The following is a 17,867-nucleotide window of genomic DNA, read 5'->3' on the forward strand; positions in this document are numbered from 1 at the left end:
CACTTTGCTCCCGGCCGTGGGAAGCGGGAGCGGGCACACTCGGCACGGCAGGGCACGGCCAGGGCCGCCCGCAGCACCCCGGCATGGCCCCGTCCCGCGTGGGGAACAGGCTCTCCCCGTGGGGGCCCCACTCCTGAGAGCCGCCCAGGTCTGCAGGTGAGCCGGGGCAGTCCCTGTTTGGTGACAGCCGGGAGGGACAGCCTTGCCATGGTCACGCAGTCCCAGCTGGGCTCTGGGGGTGAGGGACAGAAGTGGGAGCTGCAGGGCTGGGTGGGTGCAGGGTGCGGGCCAGCCAGTTCTCACCAGCCCTCCACCACCCCCAAATCCCTCTGTACCTCCTCCTCTCTAACACGCCACCTCTTTCCTCTGTCACTGAGGGCCTTCATCCTTTCCAGTGTGTCCCCCTCCTCTCCTTCATCCTCCTCTCCATCCCCCAAATCTCTGACTTGTCATGGGTTGAAGCTGCCCTACTGCTGCCTTGGCTCAGCCCGACACCGAGGGCTCCTGCCCGTTCCCAGTGAGGTGGGGGACAGGGACAGCCCAGCAAGGGTGCAAGGGAACCCTCACCCCCACGCTGCCCAGGGTCACCTCGGGGCAGGGGATGGGGTGGACAGCAAGGGAAACGCCCGACCCTACTGGTGTCCCCGGGGAGGTGTCCCAGCAGAGCGTGCCTTGGCTGCTCTTCCAGGCGAAGGGAAGGATTGGAATTAGGTCACATCCCCTTGTGCTGGGGCTTTGGCTGCACCAACCACGTGGCGATTAGGGACAAGGGTCCTTCTGCAGGATGTTTTGCATAATTTCTCCTTGTTTTGCAATTTCCAAGGGCTTAGGCGAGGAGAAAAGCCCAGTTTTTCCCATGCTCCAGCAGGGAAAAGGCTCACTCATCCCTTGGCAGCTGCTCCAAAATCCACTCTCACCTCCCCTCTCCGAGCTCCTGCCTGCTGCTCCATGGTCCCCAGCACCACGATTCCCATCCTGTCCCACCAGCAGGAATTTGGCTCCAGGGCAGATTCTGCTCTGGTGTTGTCCCACTCCTTCATTTTACTGCAGCCTTTCCAACACCTCCATGAATCCCCAGGGCTGGGGGAACCCTCAGATCCCACCAGGACTGGTGCTGCCAGAGGTGCCAAAGGACAGTTCTGGCTGGGAACATCTGCAGGACCAGGAGCCAGGGAAAAGCTGCCAATCCTGTGGCCAAGGGCATCATGTGCCCTCAACGTGTGTCACATGGCTGGCCCCTGCCCCTTCCCACTGGCCCATGGCTATTGCTGCATTTTCCAGGACCCTTTGCTGTTTCCTGGGAAAAACTAGGGGCCACTCCAAAGACACCATCTCCGGGGGGTTTGCCTGCCACGGGCAAGGGGTTCTGCAGTGTTCCTTGTACATCCACAAAACGGGCAGGACAAGAGCATCACCTCTTCCAGCAGCACCTTCCATCTCCCTGCTCCAAGTCCTTTTCCTGCAGCACCTTCCATCTCCCAGCTCCACATCCTTCCCCTGCAGTGCCTTCCATTTCCTGCTCCAACAATCAGTCCCAACTCTTGGCTCACACCTCGATCTCTCCTCCAAAGCCCACAGCCAAGGATACTTTTGCTAGGAATGTCAGCAAGAAATAGGAATGGGGCTGGTGGTGATGCGTCCTCAGGCTAGACTGATGTGATTCATTAATTTCAATCAATGATTTTGGTTGTGACTAAGATGCGGAAGCAAGAAACCTGTTAAGATAAAACTTGCCAAATGTCATCTTCTTCTGCATTTCTATATTTCGGTGGTTATCCTCAAAGGAATGTGCTTGGGAATGGTTAAATCCCACTGCTGACTGTGCTCAGGCTGTATCAGCTGCCAGAAGCTGGGTACCTGTGCTCTCCTCTGAGCAGTCCAGCAGTCCACAGCTGCCCAGGATTTTTCCTCATGCATTTCACACACTTGATTATTAACTTTTATGTACTGTCTTCTCCATATCTTGGTTGGTGACCTGTGTCATGGACACTGAACCCGCAGCAGCTCTGCTCTGGTCACGCTCAAGGCTTTGTGTTCCCTTGCACTCAGAGATTGGAAGAGGAAACTCCTGGTCCCTCATGTCCTCAGCAGCTTGGGGACATGTGGCTGCCAGGCCAGGACCACCACTGACACCTCTCTTGGAAGCTCAAGTTTTCCTACCACCTGCTTTCCCTCCTGGTTCTGGGAAAACAAACCAAGTTCTCCACACTGTTAATGTTTGATCAGGACCTGCCTGTTTGTTGCTCTCTGAACTCATCCCTGCAATAAAGGCGGGAGCCGTGGCGGGCCAGGAGCCGCTGGGTGTTGGATGTGGGCCTGGAGCTCAGCCTGCAACTCAAACAGAGCCCCTGGAGCACAGCTGGAGGTGCCCTGCTGTCCCATCTGCCTGCTGAGTCATTTATGAGCATCTCTGTCAACCGCAGGTATCTCTCCAGGTAGGGCGTGGCAGGGATGATCCCACAGAGACACCCTGAAGATATTCCTGCTGGGAGAAGCCTGCTCATCCTCAGGGCAAAGGGGAACAGGAGGGGGATGATGAGGGAGCCAAGGGATGAAGGAGGCTGACAAGATGTGTCCTTCCATGTTGTAGCACCAGCTCCAGCTAACGTGCATCCCTGAGCCCTCCCCTGTCCTGGTGCCCATCACCTCCTGGATGAGCACTGGACAAAAGGAATTGGGGACGCTCCTTTAACCCCTCCATCAAATATGGTTTTGGCTACACTCCGATCTCCACCAGCAGCACAGCAGCTCCTGCTCTCAGGTTACTCATCCAAGCATCCATCCTCTGTTGGAGGAGTTGTTTCACCAGGGATGGTGGAGGGTGTGGAGGGGTCAAGTCCCACGGAGCCCTCACCAATCCTTTGCTGGACACCACGGTGGTGGCAGACCCTTCCTTTTCCCTCGAGAAGAGATTCTGAACTTTGACAGCTTGTCCTTATGCCGACTTCCCAGGAGTTCACAGATCCCAGCACAGCACAGGAGAGTCCTGCCTGTCTTGTGAGCTTGCTCTGCCTTGAGCTGGGACTTGGCTCCAGCAGCTCCTCTCCACAGGGCTTAGCTCAGCTCTTCCCTACGGACAACACCCGGCAGCCAGCGGCTCCTCGCTGTCCAGGGACACTCTCTCCCAAAGGCTCCTTTAACAGCCCCCCTAGGATTTCTCTGGGCCACAACATTCCCCCAGACAAGCCTTTCTTCTCCTCCCGCCTTTCTTCTCCCAAGGAGCCCTCCGGGAGCAGCGGCATTGTCAGGATGGTGCCAATTAGGCTGAGGCAGCTTCCAAGAGGCTGCGCTGGCTCCGGCCGGGGGCTGCTGGTGCTCATCAGGGTCTCATTGTTCGGCGGCCGTGGGGCTGTGCCCGGCGGGGCCGGCGCGGGGCTCTGTCCCCGGCCCGCTCCCGGCTCTGGGCGGCGCGGCCGTCCCTACGCCGACTTAAAGGGGTAATTAATGGGTGATTAATGGGTGTCAGTGCAGGGGCTGCGGAGGGGAGGCTTTGCCGAGCCCGTTCCCCCCGCCCCCGGCTCCCCACGCGCGAGTTGAGAAAAACCAGAGAACCATCAAAGTGGCCGGAGCTCCTGGAGGGGGAGAAAAATCTGGCAGCTTTGGCTCCCTTCCACGCTTTGTGCCTGACAATGGTCGGGATCAGTGACTAGTGTGCTTTTGTGAACTGCTCCCTAGGTCTGGCTGGCACAACATGGCCACTCCAGTGAGGATGTTCCCAGTTTCCCTGTGGACACTGACGCCGGCTTCCTGGCCAGGAGGGAATGCCACAGCAGCACCCGAGGCTAAGTGTGTCTTCAACGAGGAGTTCAAGTTCATCCTGCTGCCCCTCTCTTACAGCATCGTCTTCGTGGTGGGGCTGCCCCTCAACTCCTGGGCCCTGTGGATGTTCATCTGCAGGATGAGGCCCTGGAATGCCACCACCACCTACATGGTCAACCTGGCCCTCTCGGACACGCTCTACGTCCTGTCCCTGCCCACCCTGGTCTATTATTACGCCGACCGCAACAATTGGCCCTTCGGGACGGGGCTGTGCAAGATCGTGCGGTTCCTCTTCTATGCCAACCTCTACAGCAGCATCCTCTTCCTCACCTGCATCAGCGTGCACCGCTACATGGGCATCTGCCACCCCATCCGCTCCCTCAAGTGGGTGAAGACCAAGCATGCCCGCATCATCTGTGTGGCTGCCTGGCTCGTGGTCATCATCTGCCTCATCCCCAACCTCATCTTCGTCACCACCAGCTCCAAGGGCAACACCACCCTGTGCCACGACACCACCAAGCCCGAGGAGTTCGACCACTACGTGCACTACAGCTCCTCCATCATGGCCCTGCTCTTTGGGGTGCCCTTCCTGGTCATCGTCCTGTGTTACTGCCTGATGGCCAAGCGGCTCTGCAAGTCCAATTTCTCCAGCCCTGGCCTCCGCATGCCGTCCTACAAGAGGCGCTCCATCAAGATGATCATTGTGGTACTCGCCGTCTTCGCCATCTGCTTCGTGCCCTTCCACATCACCCGCACCCTCTACTACACCTCCCGCTACTTCCAGGCCGACTGCCGGACCCTCAACATCATCAACTTCAGCTACAAGGTCACACGGCCGCTGGCCAGCATCAACAGCTGCCTCGACCCCATCCTGTACTTCATGGCTGGGGACAAGTACCGGGGCCGGCTGCGCCGCGGGGCCGCCCAGCGCCTCCGGCCCATGCCCACGCTGGACCTGGCCCTGGTGTCACCCTTCACAGACAATGTCATGGATGGCAGCCACATCTCCAGTGTCACCCGAGGGACCGGGACCGCACGCAGCGGAGGCGGGTGCTGAGGGGGTTCCGTTGCCTCAGCCCTGGGCTCCAGGAGCTGCAGCTCCTCAGGGCACTCCCAAGTTCCCAGACCTGAGCTGTCCCTGCCCAGCCCTGCAGGGCTAAGGGCTGGAAGTCACAGGTTGGTCCCAGCCCAGCCCTGGGAGGCCATGGGATGAGGGTGCTGATGCTGGTCAGGGCAGGAGAGTCACCGGGCACTCATGAGAATGGGAAGGACACTGAGGAAGCTCTTTTGGGGCAGCAGGCTGGTGTTCCACCTCTGGCACTCCTGGGGACACATGGGGCTGACAAGTCACTAAAGAGAAGGGACACTGGTGCCTCCCTGGGCAGGCACAGCTCTTCCAGATGACTCAGGGGTGACATACAGGGACCAGACTGAACCCGGGGACAGAGCCCACGCTGGGCAGGTTCTCAAAGATGTCCCTATCACACTGCTGGCCTTGGCAGAGGGGGAGTGACATGGCCTGGGGCACTTGCTGCCCATGACCACCAATAAAGCCCCTTCCCCTCTCTACACTCAGGTCTGTTTCTCCCTGCAGCATAAGGAAGAGGGACAAGACAATCATCCTCACCCCAGAGAAAATCCACTGGGGCAGGTCTGGAGGGATGAGCCGGAGCTCCTGTGGTGACAGGAAGGTTCTTGGGAATTTCCCTTTATGGGTGTTTGCTCCTCAAATGTTTACCCAGCCCTTTTGTTTGACCAAGTACCTGCACAGAGCAGCGCGCTGAGATTGGTATCAGTGCTGTTGACTCTCCCACACCAACCTGGCAGGAATGGGACAGGAACAGGGCTGTCCCCACTCCAAGAGCCCCAGGAGTCCCTGCAAGTCCCTATGCCCATCAGTCCCTGCAAGTCCTTCAAGCACATGGCAAAGAAAGGGGTGCCCAGAGTGTCACTGGGGTGTCACACCCAGCCACCACACCAGTCACACACAGCCACACCCCACAAAGAGCTGCCCAGGGAAAGGAGATGGCCCCAGGGATGGCCCATCCCAGCCCCACATGCCTGTCCCACCCAGAGAGACCCTCACTCACCACTGAGCCAAGAGCAGAGAGAGCAGGGGATATCCCTCCTGAGCCCAGTTAAACCAGTAAGAGCTGCCCCTCACTTCCCATTATATCCAACGTGGCTCAGGCGCACCTGGAGTTGCTTGGCTGCACCTGAGTGGTGCAAGGGCCCTGCCAAACACTCCTCCAGCTGGAGGTGGGACTGCTAGGGAGGGAACACAGTGGGTGGCAAGGGCACCCAGGAGGGCAGTGCAGGGGTATTGCCATCGTGCTGCTAATCCCAACCTCTGGAACACACACGGACAGGCATTGGGAGGTTCGAAATCTGTATTGGTTATGGAGATGGCAGGAAAGGCTCATCTGGGGCCACATGGTCCTGGCTCAGGCCACATCCACCGGTCCCCAAGTCCAGGAGTGTCCCCCTTCCACCCCAGGGTGGGCTGTGCCCCAGGCACTGGTCATCAGGATGCCACCCCAAAAACCCCATGTCAATCCCTCCTCCCATGACACCCCTCCCTCAGCTTGTGATGACCTGGTTAGCCCAGGGGGACCGTGCCCATTGCTGGCCCCAGCCCACACCAGCCCCTTGCAGGGAACAGCTGTGTCACCCACAGCCCCTCCAAACCCTTGCAAGGGGGAGCCTTTCCCAATCCTCCCCTCGCTTCCCCCTCTCCTCCCACCTCCCCCTCAGGTTGGAGGGCCAGAAGGCCAGAGTGGGAACTGTCCCCCACATGTCCCCAGTGCCAGGCTGGCTGAAATTCCCCCTGCAAGAGCCCTCAGGAGCCAGGACAGGGGCGGTGCTGGTGGCGCTCAGAGGATGTGCAGTTCGTCTGACTCGGACAGCCCATACTTGGTCTTGTTCTCATTGAAGAGCTTGAGCAGGGCACAGATGTAGAGCTCGTGATACCTGTCCACCAGCTCCCGGCTCGGGTTCTCCACCTTGGGCACCGCCACCGGCTCCCCCACTGCCGGCAGGGGACGGGGTCAGGCTGGTGGCCATGCGCTCGGCTCGTTGGGGACACAACCCAGGAGGTGCCTGCCAGCACCACCCACTGCGGGGTGTCCCCTCACCCCCCAGCCCCAGTGCTCACCCACGGTGGTGATGGGTCTGGCGTAGGGCAGGATGCCACGGGACCGGCAGGAGGTGAGGCCGCGGCCATAGAAGAGGCAGGGAGCAAAGCCCATCATCTTCTGGAAGCGCCGCTGGATGCTCCTCATCCAGCTGCCCTCCTCAAAGACCACCTGGCGGAAGAGGTCGTTCTCCCCAAAGGAGAAGGAGGGGACGAGGAAGGCCCTGAAGAGGAGACACGGTGGGTGGTGACGGGGCGCTGGGGACCGCCGGGACCCGCGGGGGTGGCAGTGCCGGTGACCCAGCCGTGACCCACCCGTGCCGCAGGGCCATGCGGACGAAGCCCTTGCGGTTCTTGAGGATGAGCGTGGTGACGCCGGGCCGGCAGGAGAGCGACTCGGCCGCGCCGCCGATGACGATGGCCACCGCATTGCCAGTGCCTTTCTGGGACAGCAGGTACCCGATGGCGCGGCGGGTCACCGGGAACAGCCCTGCGGCGGGACAGGGCACCGGGGCTGTGGCACTGCGGTGCCCGGCCAGCCGACAGGGGGAACCAGGGCAAGGACAGCGCAAGGGCTCCCTCTGCTGCGGGCAGGGAGCGGCGAGGGCAGGGGGTACAGGCAGGGTGCAGACAAGGAGCGGGCAAGGCGGAGGAGCGGTCCGGACAGGGTGTAGGCAAGGCGTGGGCAGGGTGCGAGCGAGGTGAAGGTGCAGCTCAGGCAGGGTGCAGGCAGGGTGTGGGCAAGCTGCGAGGTGAAGCTGTCGCTCAGGCACAACGCAAGCAGAGCAGCATCCCTGCCCTGCCTCTTCCCGGGAGCAGCATTCCTCCCGTGTTTCCCCCAGAGGGATCGGGAGCTGGGCAGGGCAGGCACCGCTCACCCCCACTCATCAGGTACTCCCGAAACACGGGCAGGCGGAAGTTTCCGGCCAGCGTGGTGAGGAAGGAGCGGATGCCCGGGAACAGCTCCTCGAAGCCCGTGGAGCCCGTGATGAAGTTGCAGAAGGCGCCGACGCAGAGGATGCCGTGGGGGTGCGAGCCGATGATGTAGTTGTGGCTGGGGGACAGGTCGTGGGTCTTCACCAGCTGCGGGACAAAGGAAGTCACGGGAATATGACGGTGGCACCTCCTTTTGGGTGGTCCCACCCCGTCCCGGCGCCGTACCTTCACCGGGAAATAATCCCGAAAGTACTTCCACACGGTCCATCGCCGCAGGCACGACAGCCTCCTGCCACCTGCAAAGCCGGGAGGGGCCCCAGGAGGTGATGCCCAGCCCTGCCCAGCCCAGCGGGCAGCCGGATCCAAGGGAAACGCTCCCCGCGGACCCGCCGTATCCCTCTTCCCACCGTGGTGCTCATGATGGAGAAGTGGAGGGAAGGAGCAGGGGGGGAGGTGGTGCTCCCCAAATTCTGGGAGGCACCTGGAGAAAGGGGGACCCCACTCCCACCCTGCTGCAAAGCTGGAGGAAGCGGGGACACGGCCACCACACCTTTCTCCGGCGTGTCCCAGTCGAAGATGATCCAGGCCAGGTAGAGCACGGGGATAAGCCAGAGGCTGGTGAACAGCAGGTAGATGAGGAGCAGGAGGCTGACGGTTCCTGCGGGAGCCGGGCAGGGGGTGAGCGGCTGTGTGGCCCCCCGGGATCCCCCGCAGCCCCCTACTCACTCACCCAGCAGCAGGAAGCTGAGCACCCACTGCAGCACGGCCAGCAGCTGGAGCGCAGAGCCGATGTCGCGCTGCGAGGGCCAGGGCACGGCCAGCAGCGTCCTCAGGGCAGTCTGGATGCTGGCCCGGCTGCCTGCGGAGGGGGGGACACGGCCCCCGCCCAAAACAGCACGGATCGTACGCGGGCGGGGCCACCGGACTGCCGGGGGGCACCCAGGAGCGCCGGTGGGAGGTGGGATGGGAAGGAGGAGCAGCTGGGGGAGGAGGGATGGGATGTGGGGGGTGGAATGGAAGAGGTTCATCCCAGGAAGCTCTGGACCATGCCAAGAGGTGGCCCAGGGCAATCAGGGCTGTCCCCAGAGCAGGGAGCACCTGGGCACCCCCAACCCAAAAGCTCCTTGCACCAGCGGGGCTGAGAGCAGCGGCACATCCTGCTCCATGCCCAGTTCCCAAGGGCCAGGACCATTCCCGTGCCCTCCTTGGGGTGCTCAGGCTCACAGGGGATTTCTCAGCTGGCACAGCAGGGAGACACCACCCCCAGCAAGTGCCAAGGCCAGCAGCAAGGCCAAGCCAGGGTGGCTGGAGGTGGCTGTTGCAGTCTGTCCCCACAGGGACACTCTGCTGGCAGCGCAGCCACTCCACTCCCCCTGCCACCCCTTCCCTCCAGCCAATCTTGGTGAACCATTAACCTCCCCGGGCTGGGAGCCAGGATCCAAACTCCAAGCCTGGCCCCATCCCTGCCCCATCGCTGCTCCCTAAAACGGGTCTGAGCCGCCAGCCCTGCCAGCACAGTGCTCCTGGCCAAAGGTCCCCACACCAAGACCACCCCAGAGAGCCACCCCAGCATCACAAAAGCCTTGTTTTCTTGGGAACACAACCCCAAATCTGCATGTTGGCCAGAGAGACAATCAGGGGGACAGAGGAGCAGCCCTGTCCCTGTGGCTTCCCAAGCCAGGGACCCCTGGGTCAGAGGAGAACCATTAACCCCTGATTCAGGAAGCTGGCAGAGCTTTCGTTCTTCCCAGCTCAATCCAAACCAGGAATGGGACAAGTGAAATAAATTAAACACTGGAGCCATCTCTGGCCCATGGGGGAATTTTCCAGTGGGAAATTTTTGTTCTTTTCTCCTATGCAGCACGCTGGGCTCTGGGTGATCCCTTCCACCCACCACACATCCCCAAAATCTCAGCCACCTGCAGAACCCAGTCCCTTTTTTTTTCCAGGGAAGACACAAAGCTCTTCCCAGCAAACTTGCGCCCACCAAAGTTGCTTTTTAACATCTTTTTCCTAGCTCCTATCCCAAAAACCCCATGAATGTCCACACCACAGACACAGAGAACCCCGCAGGGCTCTGCTGTCAGCCCCATCCACAGCGACAGGAGCCCCTGCAAACCCAACATTTGGAATTTGCAGGAGAATCTTGTGTGTAACATTCCCAAACCTCATCCAAAATTTCATCCCTGTGGAGAAGCTGTGCATTTTCCTGGGGAGTTATCCTCAAATTGCTCCCAAACACCCCGTTTCTCCTCAGCACTCCCAAGCAAGCAGACAACAGTGACAACCACCAGTTCCTTGCATTGCTGGAGAAGCAGAAACCATCCCAACCCATTCTGGGAATCTCTTACCACTGAGATTCTGGGAGCAGGCTGCTATGATGGTTTTCATGGTGGCAGGAGCTCTGTGGTGCGGTGGGTGGAAAGGTGAGTTTGGCAATCAGATGGCGCCGGGCTGTGTGTCCAGAGGCTTTAACCAGGTGACCAGAGGGACTCCGGCCCTGCTGAGGGGAGGGGACCTGCTCCAGCTGGGATTAGGAGCATGGAGAGGAACTGGTGGTTCCTGGAAGGGTCACACAGAGGGTGAGGCACTCTGGCTGTGCTGGGAGGTTGCTGTTCCTTGGAAAGTCCCCGCTGCCAGTGCTGGCAGGGGTTGAATTCCTCTGGGAATCTTGTATCCCCCTGGGAATGGTACTGTCCATGCTGGGGGAATGTCACAAACACTGCCATGTGACAGCCCCAGAGCCACCCAAAAATATCCTGAAGCTCCACAGCCACCAGACCATTCCTGCTGCTCCCGGGATGGGCACTCTGCCTCCTGCCCAGGGAGCCTGGAGTGCTGTCAGGAGAGGTTTGAGGGGAAAAATGACAAGGGAAATAGGAGCAGCAGGGAGTCAGCACTGAGGGGGGGCTTCAGGCCAACAGCCCAAGGAACAGCGAGAATCCACAGGGAATAAATCCCTGAAGCTACTCCTCAGGATCCAGCTGTCCAGAGGTGCTCCTAGGAAGTGCTGGCTAACAGTGTAAGAGAGGGATAAACACACCCACAGGATCATGGTGACAAAGAAATGTTTCCTGGGAGATTTGGAACCCTCCTGTGAATTGTAGGGACTCAATACCTGAAGAAAGGACCACAGTCCCTTCAGGCTTCCTGGGTGTGGATCAGTTCCGAGGACAGGGATTGCTGCATGGAAAACATCTCAACTCCAGCTGTGCCCAGATCCTGCTAACAGGAAGGAAAAACACCAAACTTCTACAGAATCCCACTGTCCCAGGGTAAGGAAGCACCATGGAGGTGACACTGCTCCAGCTGACACAAAGTACCAGCCATGCTTTGCTTTTCCATCCCAGTAGGATGGAAAGTACTGCATTTCCACCAGATTTGGAACAAGTCCATCCACAGCTACCAGCCCACACTGGGCACTTCCAGAGCTTCCAGCTGTGATTCCTCACCTTCCTGGACACACGTGCTCTGTGCCAGCTCAGTCCTCTTCTCCCTCATTCAGGAATGGTGCCAGAGGGATTCAGTTTTCCCCTTTTCAGGGATTGTACTAGTGGGTTTCAAAGCACACTGACTACTTTGTCTTGGAATATGGCACCATTTGTCCCAGTTCTGTCCCTTGTGGGCTCTATGAGAGCATCTGGGGCTCACCCCCTGGAAAAGCTCGGGATGAAGAGCAAGAGAATTTCATGGCAAGAGCCAGACAGCACAAAGAGAGTTTATTTTGCTTAAAATAGAGAGGAAAAAATAATAAATATATCCACCCACAATACAAAGAGCAGTTTCCAAATCCATGGAGCTCCCCTTGGAGGCTGCCTCCACCTGGGAGGGCAGAGGGAGCCTGACCCTCATGGAGCTGCCCCTCAGAGCTCTGGGGCACCCCCCAACACGACCAGCGCCCCCAGTCTGACATGGAATGCACACCAAAGCAAGGGGTCACGTGTCCTCCTGCCATCCTGTGCCCTGTCCATCCAGGGAATTCCTGGATGCTCCACCTATGTACACTGTATTCCCTTCTCCCTCTCCAGGTTGTTCTCCCAGGATCTCCAGGCCCTGCTGGCAGCCACAGCATCAGCCCATGTTGTGCCTGTTGCCGTAGCCCCGGGGGTGTGTGTCCTTCCAGTCGTCCCAGTCCCGAGCTTTCCGAAGAGCTTCCTCATCATCCTCCTCCTCCGCTGTCTCCTGCTGCTGCTTCTGCATCTCCTCCTCACTTGCACCTGCTGGAGGGGAGGGACAGGGAGGAGACCCAGGTTCTCCAAAGCCCTGCTGGGAGCTGAGCTTGCCAGATAGGAGTGAGAACCTTGGAATGGGCTGGGCTGGAAGGGATCTTAGAGCCCATCCAGTGCCACCAGGAACTCCTTCCACTATCCCAGGTTGTTACAAGCCTTGTCCAACCTGGCCTTGGACAGGCCAAGCACAGTTTAACCCAGTTGTTTTCCTAATAAAGCTTGGATTCTTCCATAGTCAGAGGTTCCATACCCTGCACACATCCTTGTCCACCCATCCCCTCAAGAGACTTCCCAAACCCCGTTCCCATCTCTGTTCCATACCTGGAACCCTCTGTGGGGCGGACACAATTCCCTGCTTCCGGCGTTGCTCGTACCAGTCATCCACAGTCATGGTGGGCAGCCCGGGATAGCCAGCTCCAAACACCCTGCAGTGGGACAAAACCAGGCAGTGAAATCCCCTGGAACGAGCAGGAACAAGGCAAGAGGCACAGGGCTATTCCGTGATCCAAACTGTGCTAAAGATGTCACAAGGCAGGCTTGAGGGGTGACCCAATTATGGCATTCCCATGCCTGAGGGAAAGATGGAGAGGGCCTGGAGTGACAGGACACAGGGAATGGCTTCCCACTGCCAGAGAGCAGGGTTAGATGGGACATTGGGAAGGAATTCTCCCATTTGAGGGTTGGGAGGCCCTGGCACAGGATGCCCAGAGAAGCTGTGGCTACCCCTGGATCCCTGGAAGTGCCCAAGGCCAGGCTGGACAGGGCTTGGAGCAACATGGGATAGGGGAATGTGGCCCCAGGACACCACTGGGAACTGAAGCAGATACATGGACAGCTCAGCATAAATCATGTCCCAGGCATGACAGGAAATCCGGGTTCTCTCCCATTCTGTGCTTTAGTTGCCAAAATTGCTGCACAGATTTCAGGGTGCCAAACTCAAGTGCAAACATGAGGGTACCACCTGGATTCCTGCACTTGACAGAGTATTTTAGGCTTGACATGACAGCACTGCCCCGAAGTGTGGTTGCATCATCCCAATCCATACCTGGCCTGAGCAGCATCCCGGGTGAGGATGAAGGGTTTCACCGGAGCTCTGGCTGGCCGGGAAGGGCCACGGGGACCTGCTGGAGCCTGGGATGCAAACAACAGTCACCAGGGAATTGAGGGGATCAGAATTCCCCCCTCTGCTTCCCATCCTGAAGTTATTAAAGGTCTTGTAGAGGAGAACACCTCAGCTGTCAGAGCAACGCCCCAGGATGGAGAATCCAGGCCTGAATTTGGTTTAAATCAGGAATTCCAACTGTGCCTGTACAGGAATCACCTCCTGTGCCTCTGTGCCACCTGTTGGGGTCAAAGCAGAGCTGCCAGGGCTGAGCTCAGAGCAGAGCAGGAATTGTTTACTGTTGCAGTGGAACATTCTGAGCCCATCATTCCATGGCATCTCCAGGACACCTCAGAGGAGCTAAGTCCTACAGTGCCAAAAAATGACCCCCCAAACCAGCCCTGCCAGGAGGCTGTGCCAGCAGGAGCTGCTGTTCCCAGCAGACATCTCAGGTCACAGAAATCCTGGACACAACGTTCTGCACAGGGATTGCAGGTCTGTGGGGATGCTCTGTCATTCCAAATGGGCTGATAACACCTGGACACACTGGAGACCAGGAGTGGAGGCTTGACAGAAACCACAAGGGTCTTATTTTAACTTCCACACCCAACTGTTCTTCAGAATTAGGGATCTGCAGAAAAGCCTTTGCACAGCCTAGCTCAGCTCTGATTCCTGCAGCACTCCACAGGCTGGGATTGTGGGGAAAGTGTGGCAGCAGAGCCCAACCCAAAACTCAGAATTGAGAATGAAGGAAACCCCATCAGCTCATGCTGTGATCGAGCTCAAATCCAACTGGGAAATCACTGAATAAAACTCTGCCACTGAATTCCTCTGGGATTCATCCCCTCCCGCCCAGGATCCCAGGAGAGCTCCCTCACCTGCCTGGCTGCATCCCTGCTCTTCAGGATCACCAGCTCCTGGTCAATGCTCTCAATCTCCTCCAGGCTGGTGCCGATCCATTTCTGGATCTGGAGGATGTAAAATTCCCGGATCTGATCCTCATCCGCTGTCCCGCTCTCCACGGAGCTGCTCATGGAGGCCAGTTTGTTCTCCAGCTCCTTCTTCTGTTTGTATCTGGCTCAAACACAGCAAAATCACATCATAGAATCATTTTTCTCCAGCCCAGCCCTGGGGTCTTTACCACCCTTTTTAAGAGGATCAACCAATTTTCATGGAAGTTGCGCTGGTTCCTGTTGGAATTTCAGCCTCTCCTGTCTGTTAAAAGCAGCTGTAAAATGACATTTCATTCAGAGGGGGCTCAATAATTTTATTCTTCTCCTAAACATTGAGGAATCCTTGGAAATTGAAGCTTTCCTGGTAAAATTAGTCAAGACTGGGAACATCAGTCTCCTAGAGAAAGCAGGAATGAGAAAATCAATGGAATAGCTGGTTTGGGTTGATTCCATGTCACACAAAAAGAATAAAATGCTTTTCCAATTCCTGCCTCAGGTGGTTTTGTGTGTATAGGCATTTTTTAAAATGTAATTTTGGCTTTTTGGACTTTTTGACCCATTCAGGAATTAGTTATTAAAGGGAAGAACTCTCTATCTAATAAACTTCCAGGGTAAATTTTTTTTTTTTTTTGGGAATTAGCTATTAAAGGGGAAACTACTCATATAAAACCCTTCCAAACTAAATCCTGGGTCCTCCTCCCCTCAGTTACTGTCACCTGAAGAATGAACAATAAGAGCCAAGAAACCTTTGGGAGCTGAGAGGACAAGAAGCATAAAAGAGTAATTCTAAAAAAGAAACCCTTCCCATTTACAGTATAAATCATATTTTTCTATGCTCTTCTACAATTTAAGCAAGTCCAGCCCAGTTTGGACCTTCCAGTGCTGCCACAATGAGCAACTCAGTGGCCAAAATCCCAACCAAAGCACCAAAGGCACCGACCACCTTTTTTTCAAGCTCTAATGAACCCACTGGTAGGAAATGTCCAGTTTGGAAGTCTTTGTGCTGCCAGCAGTGATTAAAGAACTAATTGCAAGATTAATTACGGAAGATTAAAGAGCTAATCTCAAGTTTTTGAGCAGTTTTTCCTCAGAGACCAGAAACCGGAGTCACAAATGCTCCTCCCCAGCCCCACCCATTAAACAGCGAGCTGCATCTCTTAAAATGAGCATTTTAGGACCAAATTATTCCAACGCCCAGGGAAGCTCTTCCCTGTCCAACCCTGCACTGCCTCAGGCTCCCGCTCCTCCCAGAGTGATTCCCAAAGCCCTTCCCGCTGCACGGAGCCCACCTTTCAATTTTGGCAGTCCTGCTCATGGCCATGGCCACCAGGTTGGGCTGGGCGGGGTCCCGGGGGCCCGAGGGGCTCCCGCTTTCCTCCTCGCCGCCGGAGGTGCCGGGGGGCAGCTGGAAAGAGCCCAGCCCGTAGTTCCTGCAGAGCTTCAGGAAGCGCAGGAAGTGCTCCCGGGCATTCTCCAGGTGCTCCCTTCTCCTGCTCAGGTCCACCTGCTTCAGCGTCAGCGCTCCCAGCAGCGCCGGCAGCAGCATGAATTTCAGATCGGCCGAGGCGATCTCCTCCAGCTCCTCGTTCTCGCTGCGAGGGAGAGAGGAGGGGGTCCCGAAAGGAATGGAGATGGGAAAGGGGTTGGAGTCATCCTGGGAGGGGCGGCTGAGGGAGCTGGGGGGGGCTCAGCCTGGAGAAAAGGAGGCTCAGGGCGGATCTTGTGGCTCTGCACAGCTCCTGACAGGAGGGGACAGCCGGGGAGGCTCTGCTCCCAGGGAACAGGGACAGGAGGAGAGGAAAAGGCCTCAAGCTGTGCCAGGGGAGGCTCAGGTTGGAGATCAGCAGGAATTTCTCCATGGAAAGGGTGGCCAGGCCTTGGAAGGGGCTGCCCAGAGAGGAGGTGGAGTCCCCATCCCTGGGGGTGTCCAAGGAACGCCCAGACGTGCCACTCAGAGCTCTGGTGGGGATCGGTCACAGGTTGGACCCGATGGTCTTGGAGATCTTGTCCAACCCCAGTGACTCTGGGATTCTGCCCCGCTCCCGCCCCACCTCTGCCCTGCCCGGGGACCCTCCCTGTCCCCTCAGACGCGTCCCCTGAGCTCACCTGAACAGCTCCAGCTGCGTCACCATGGCCGCCGCCCGCTGCAGCGCGTCCAGCCCCTGCCGCACCTTGTCCTGCACGGCCGGGGCTCCCGAGGAGGGCTCGGTGCTGGCCTCCAGCTCGTCCCAGAGCCGCCGTCCCAACGCCAGCAGCTCCGCCAGCCGGGGGCCTCCCGCGCCCGCCTCCGCCATCATGGGCCGGGAACGGCGCCGCCGCCACTTCCGGCGCGGTGCGGCGCGACCGTACCCGCCCCGGCCGCCATCTTGGGCAGGTCACTGCCATAGGCACAACGCGGGGCGACATCTTGGGGAGGTCACGGCTGGGGCTCCAGCGGGCGCCATCTTGGGGAGGGTACGGACACGGCCGGGGCGGGCGCCGCCATGCTGGTGAGGGCAGGCTGAGGGGCAGCGGGCCCGGTGGGCGCCGTGATGGCCCCGCGGCCGTGGAGCTCCCGGAACCCCCGCGGCGGGCGGGCGCCGCGGGCAGGAGCGGCTCGGCGCGGCCAGGGGCGCTCAGAGGCCTCCAGTGCCCGCACACTTTTCCCTGCCAGGTCCTGCCCGGCCCACCGGCCAGCGCGGGTCCTGGCAGGGAGCGTTGGGATGGAGTCTGGGAAACTGGAAAAAAAAATTGTGGATAATTAGATAAATTGGCAGAAAACGTCCGTTTTCCCGCTGTATAGAAGGGGGACACAGTGGAGATCCTCGACAGTGCAGTACTGAATGTCAATTTATTTGTTTAAGCACAGCACCTTCCTATTCTCTATTTTTTCGACAGTACAAGTGGGACATGTGAATTTTATTTTATTTTATTTTCTTTCATTTATTTCACTCCTAAAATCTCTAAAATTCAAGCAGGTATCAGGCCGGTTAGGGTTAAATCTGTGCTCTTAGGAGCAGGTTATTTCCCTTAGCAACACAGGTGATTGACCTGGCTGTGAGCAAAGTATGGATGTAGCAACCACTACTACTGCTCCTTACTCCTGAGTAATTCTAACTCAGCCTCTGAGGATGACTCAGTTTACGATTTACTCTGGTTGTTTTCTTCATGCCTGTGTCAGATTGTGCAAAGAATCATTACTCACAGAGCCCAGGAGTGCAGTGGATCCTCCAAACCTGTCTGGCCCCATTTTGCTGATGGGAGGATCTCCTGGATATTCCCGTCGGGATGGCAGCCCTGGGGTGGTTCGTGGCCACGTCAGTGTCTGCTCTGCAGAGGTGAGAGGCCCCAGGCTCCCTTCCTGCTGGACTGGCTGCCCAGCCTGGGAGAAATAAGATCCTTCCCTGTGGGGAGACCCTGGAATGGATTTCCCAGAGAAGCTGTGGCTGCCCCTGGATCCCTGGAAGTGTCCAAGTCCAGGTTGGATGGGGCTTGGAGCAACCTGAGATAGGGAAGGTGTCCCTGCCCATGGCAGAGGGTGGAACAAGATGGGCTTTAAGGTCCCTTCTACCAAACCATCCAAGAATGCCATGATTCTAAGGGATGGAGAGCTGCTTCCCCTCCCCTCCAGACCCCCCACAGCCCCTGCCAGAACTGACCTTCCAGAACTGACCTACACCCAAAATTCCTCAGGCTGCAGCTGGTTCCCCCTCAGATCTTATGGCTCTTACTCACCCGTTTGTCCCTGTCCCTCAGCTGAAGATCCCCACACGGAC

The 17,867-nt window shown here is 58.1% G+C and overlaps 3 protein-coding genes and 1 long non-coding RNA gene across 5 annotated transcripts; 2 read left to right on the forward strand and 2 right to left on the reverse strand.

Annotated features, from left to right (window-relative positions):
- Nucleotides 1-44: 44 nt before the first annotated feature.
- On the forward strand, nucleotides 45-5,327 carry P2RY4 (pyrimidinergic receptor P2Y4). The gene is made up of 2 exons (XM_068204616.1): nucleotides 45-156; nucleotides 3,676-5,327. The coding sequence occupies exon 2, from the start codon at nucleotides 3,692-3,694 to the stop codon at nucleotides 4,814-4,816; it is 1,125 nt and encodes a 374-aa protein (XP_068060717.1). The 5' UTR covers nucleotides 45-156; nucleotides 3,676-3,691; the 3' UTR covers nucleotides 4,817-5,327.
- An 804-nt stretch (nucleotides 5,328-6,131) lies between these two features.
- Nucleotides 6,132-10,346, reverse strand: LOC137482360 (diacylglycerol O-acyltransferase 2-like). The gene is made up of 8 exons (XM_068204617.1): nucleotides 10,180-10,346; nucleotides 8,559-8,687; nucleotides 8,379-8,486; nucleotides 8,054-8,124; nucleotides 7,771-7,975; nucleotides 7,208-7,382; nucleotides 6,914-7,116; nucleotides 6,132-6,787 (listed from the first exon to the last, which is right to left on the reverse strand). Exons 1-8 carry the CDS (start codon nucleotides 10,217-10,219, stop codon nucleotides 6,633-6,635), a joined length of 1,086 nt encoding a protein of 361 aa, XP_068060718.1. The 5' UTR covers nucleotides 10,220-10,346; the 3' UTR covers nucleotides 6,132-6,632.
- Nucleotides 10,347-10,486: 140 nt separating this feature from the next.
- Nucleotides 10,487-12,295, forward strand: LOC137482364 (uncharacterized). Its single transcript, XR_011004028.1, has 2 exons — nucleotides 10,487-11,103; nucleotides 11,857-12,295. It is a non-coding gene; the product is annotated as an uncharacterized lncRNA (long non-coding RNA).
- Nucleotides 11,531-16,433, reverse strand: IGBP1 (immunoglobulin binding protein 1). 2 transcript variants are annotated; one of them, XM_068204619.1, is made up of 6 exons: nucleotides 16,219-16,433; nucleotides 15,402-15,704; nucleotides 14,038-14,233; nucleotides 13,103-13,188; nucleotides 12,379-12,482; nucleotides 11,531-12,045 (listed from the first exon to the last, which is right to left on the reverse strand). In XM_068204619.1, the coding sequence occupies exons 1-6, from the start codon at nucleotides 16,407-16,409 to the stop codon at nucleotides 11,900-11,902; spliced, it is 1,026 nt and encodes a 341-aa protein (XP_068060720.1). In that variant the 5' UTR covers nucleotides 16,410-16,433; the 3' UTR covers nucleotides 11,531-11,899. The 2 variants fall into 2 exon arrangements, with proteins under 2 accessions (XP_068060720.1, XP_068060719.1); XM_068204618.1 differs by having other exon boundaries at nucleotides 11,531-12,048; nucleotides 16,219-16,430.
- Nucleotides 16,434-17,867: the final 1,434 nt, after the last annotated feature.

Source organism: Anomalospiza imberbis, chromosome 14 (assembly GCF_031753505.1).
Source record: "Anomalospiza imberbis isolate Cuckoo-Finch-1a 21T00152 chromosome 14, ASM3175350v1, whole genome shotgun sequence".
NCBI lineage: Eukaryota > Metazoa > Chordata > Aves > Passeriformes > Viduidae > Anomalospiza > Anomalospiza imberbis.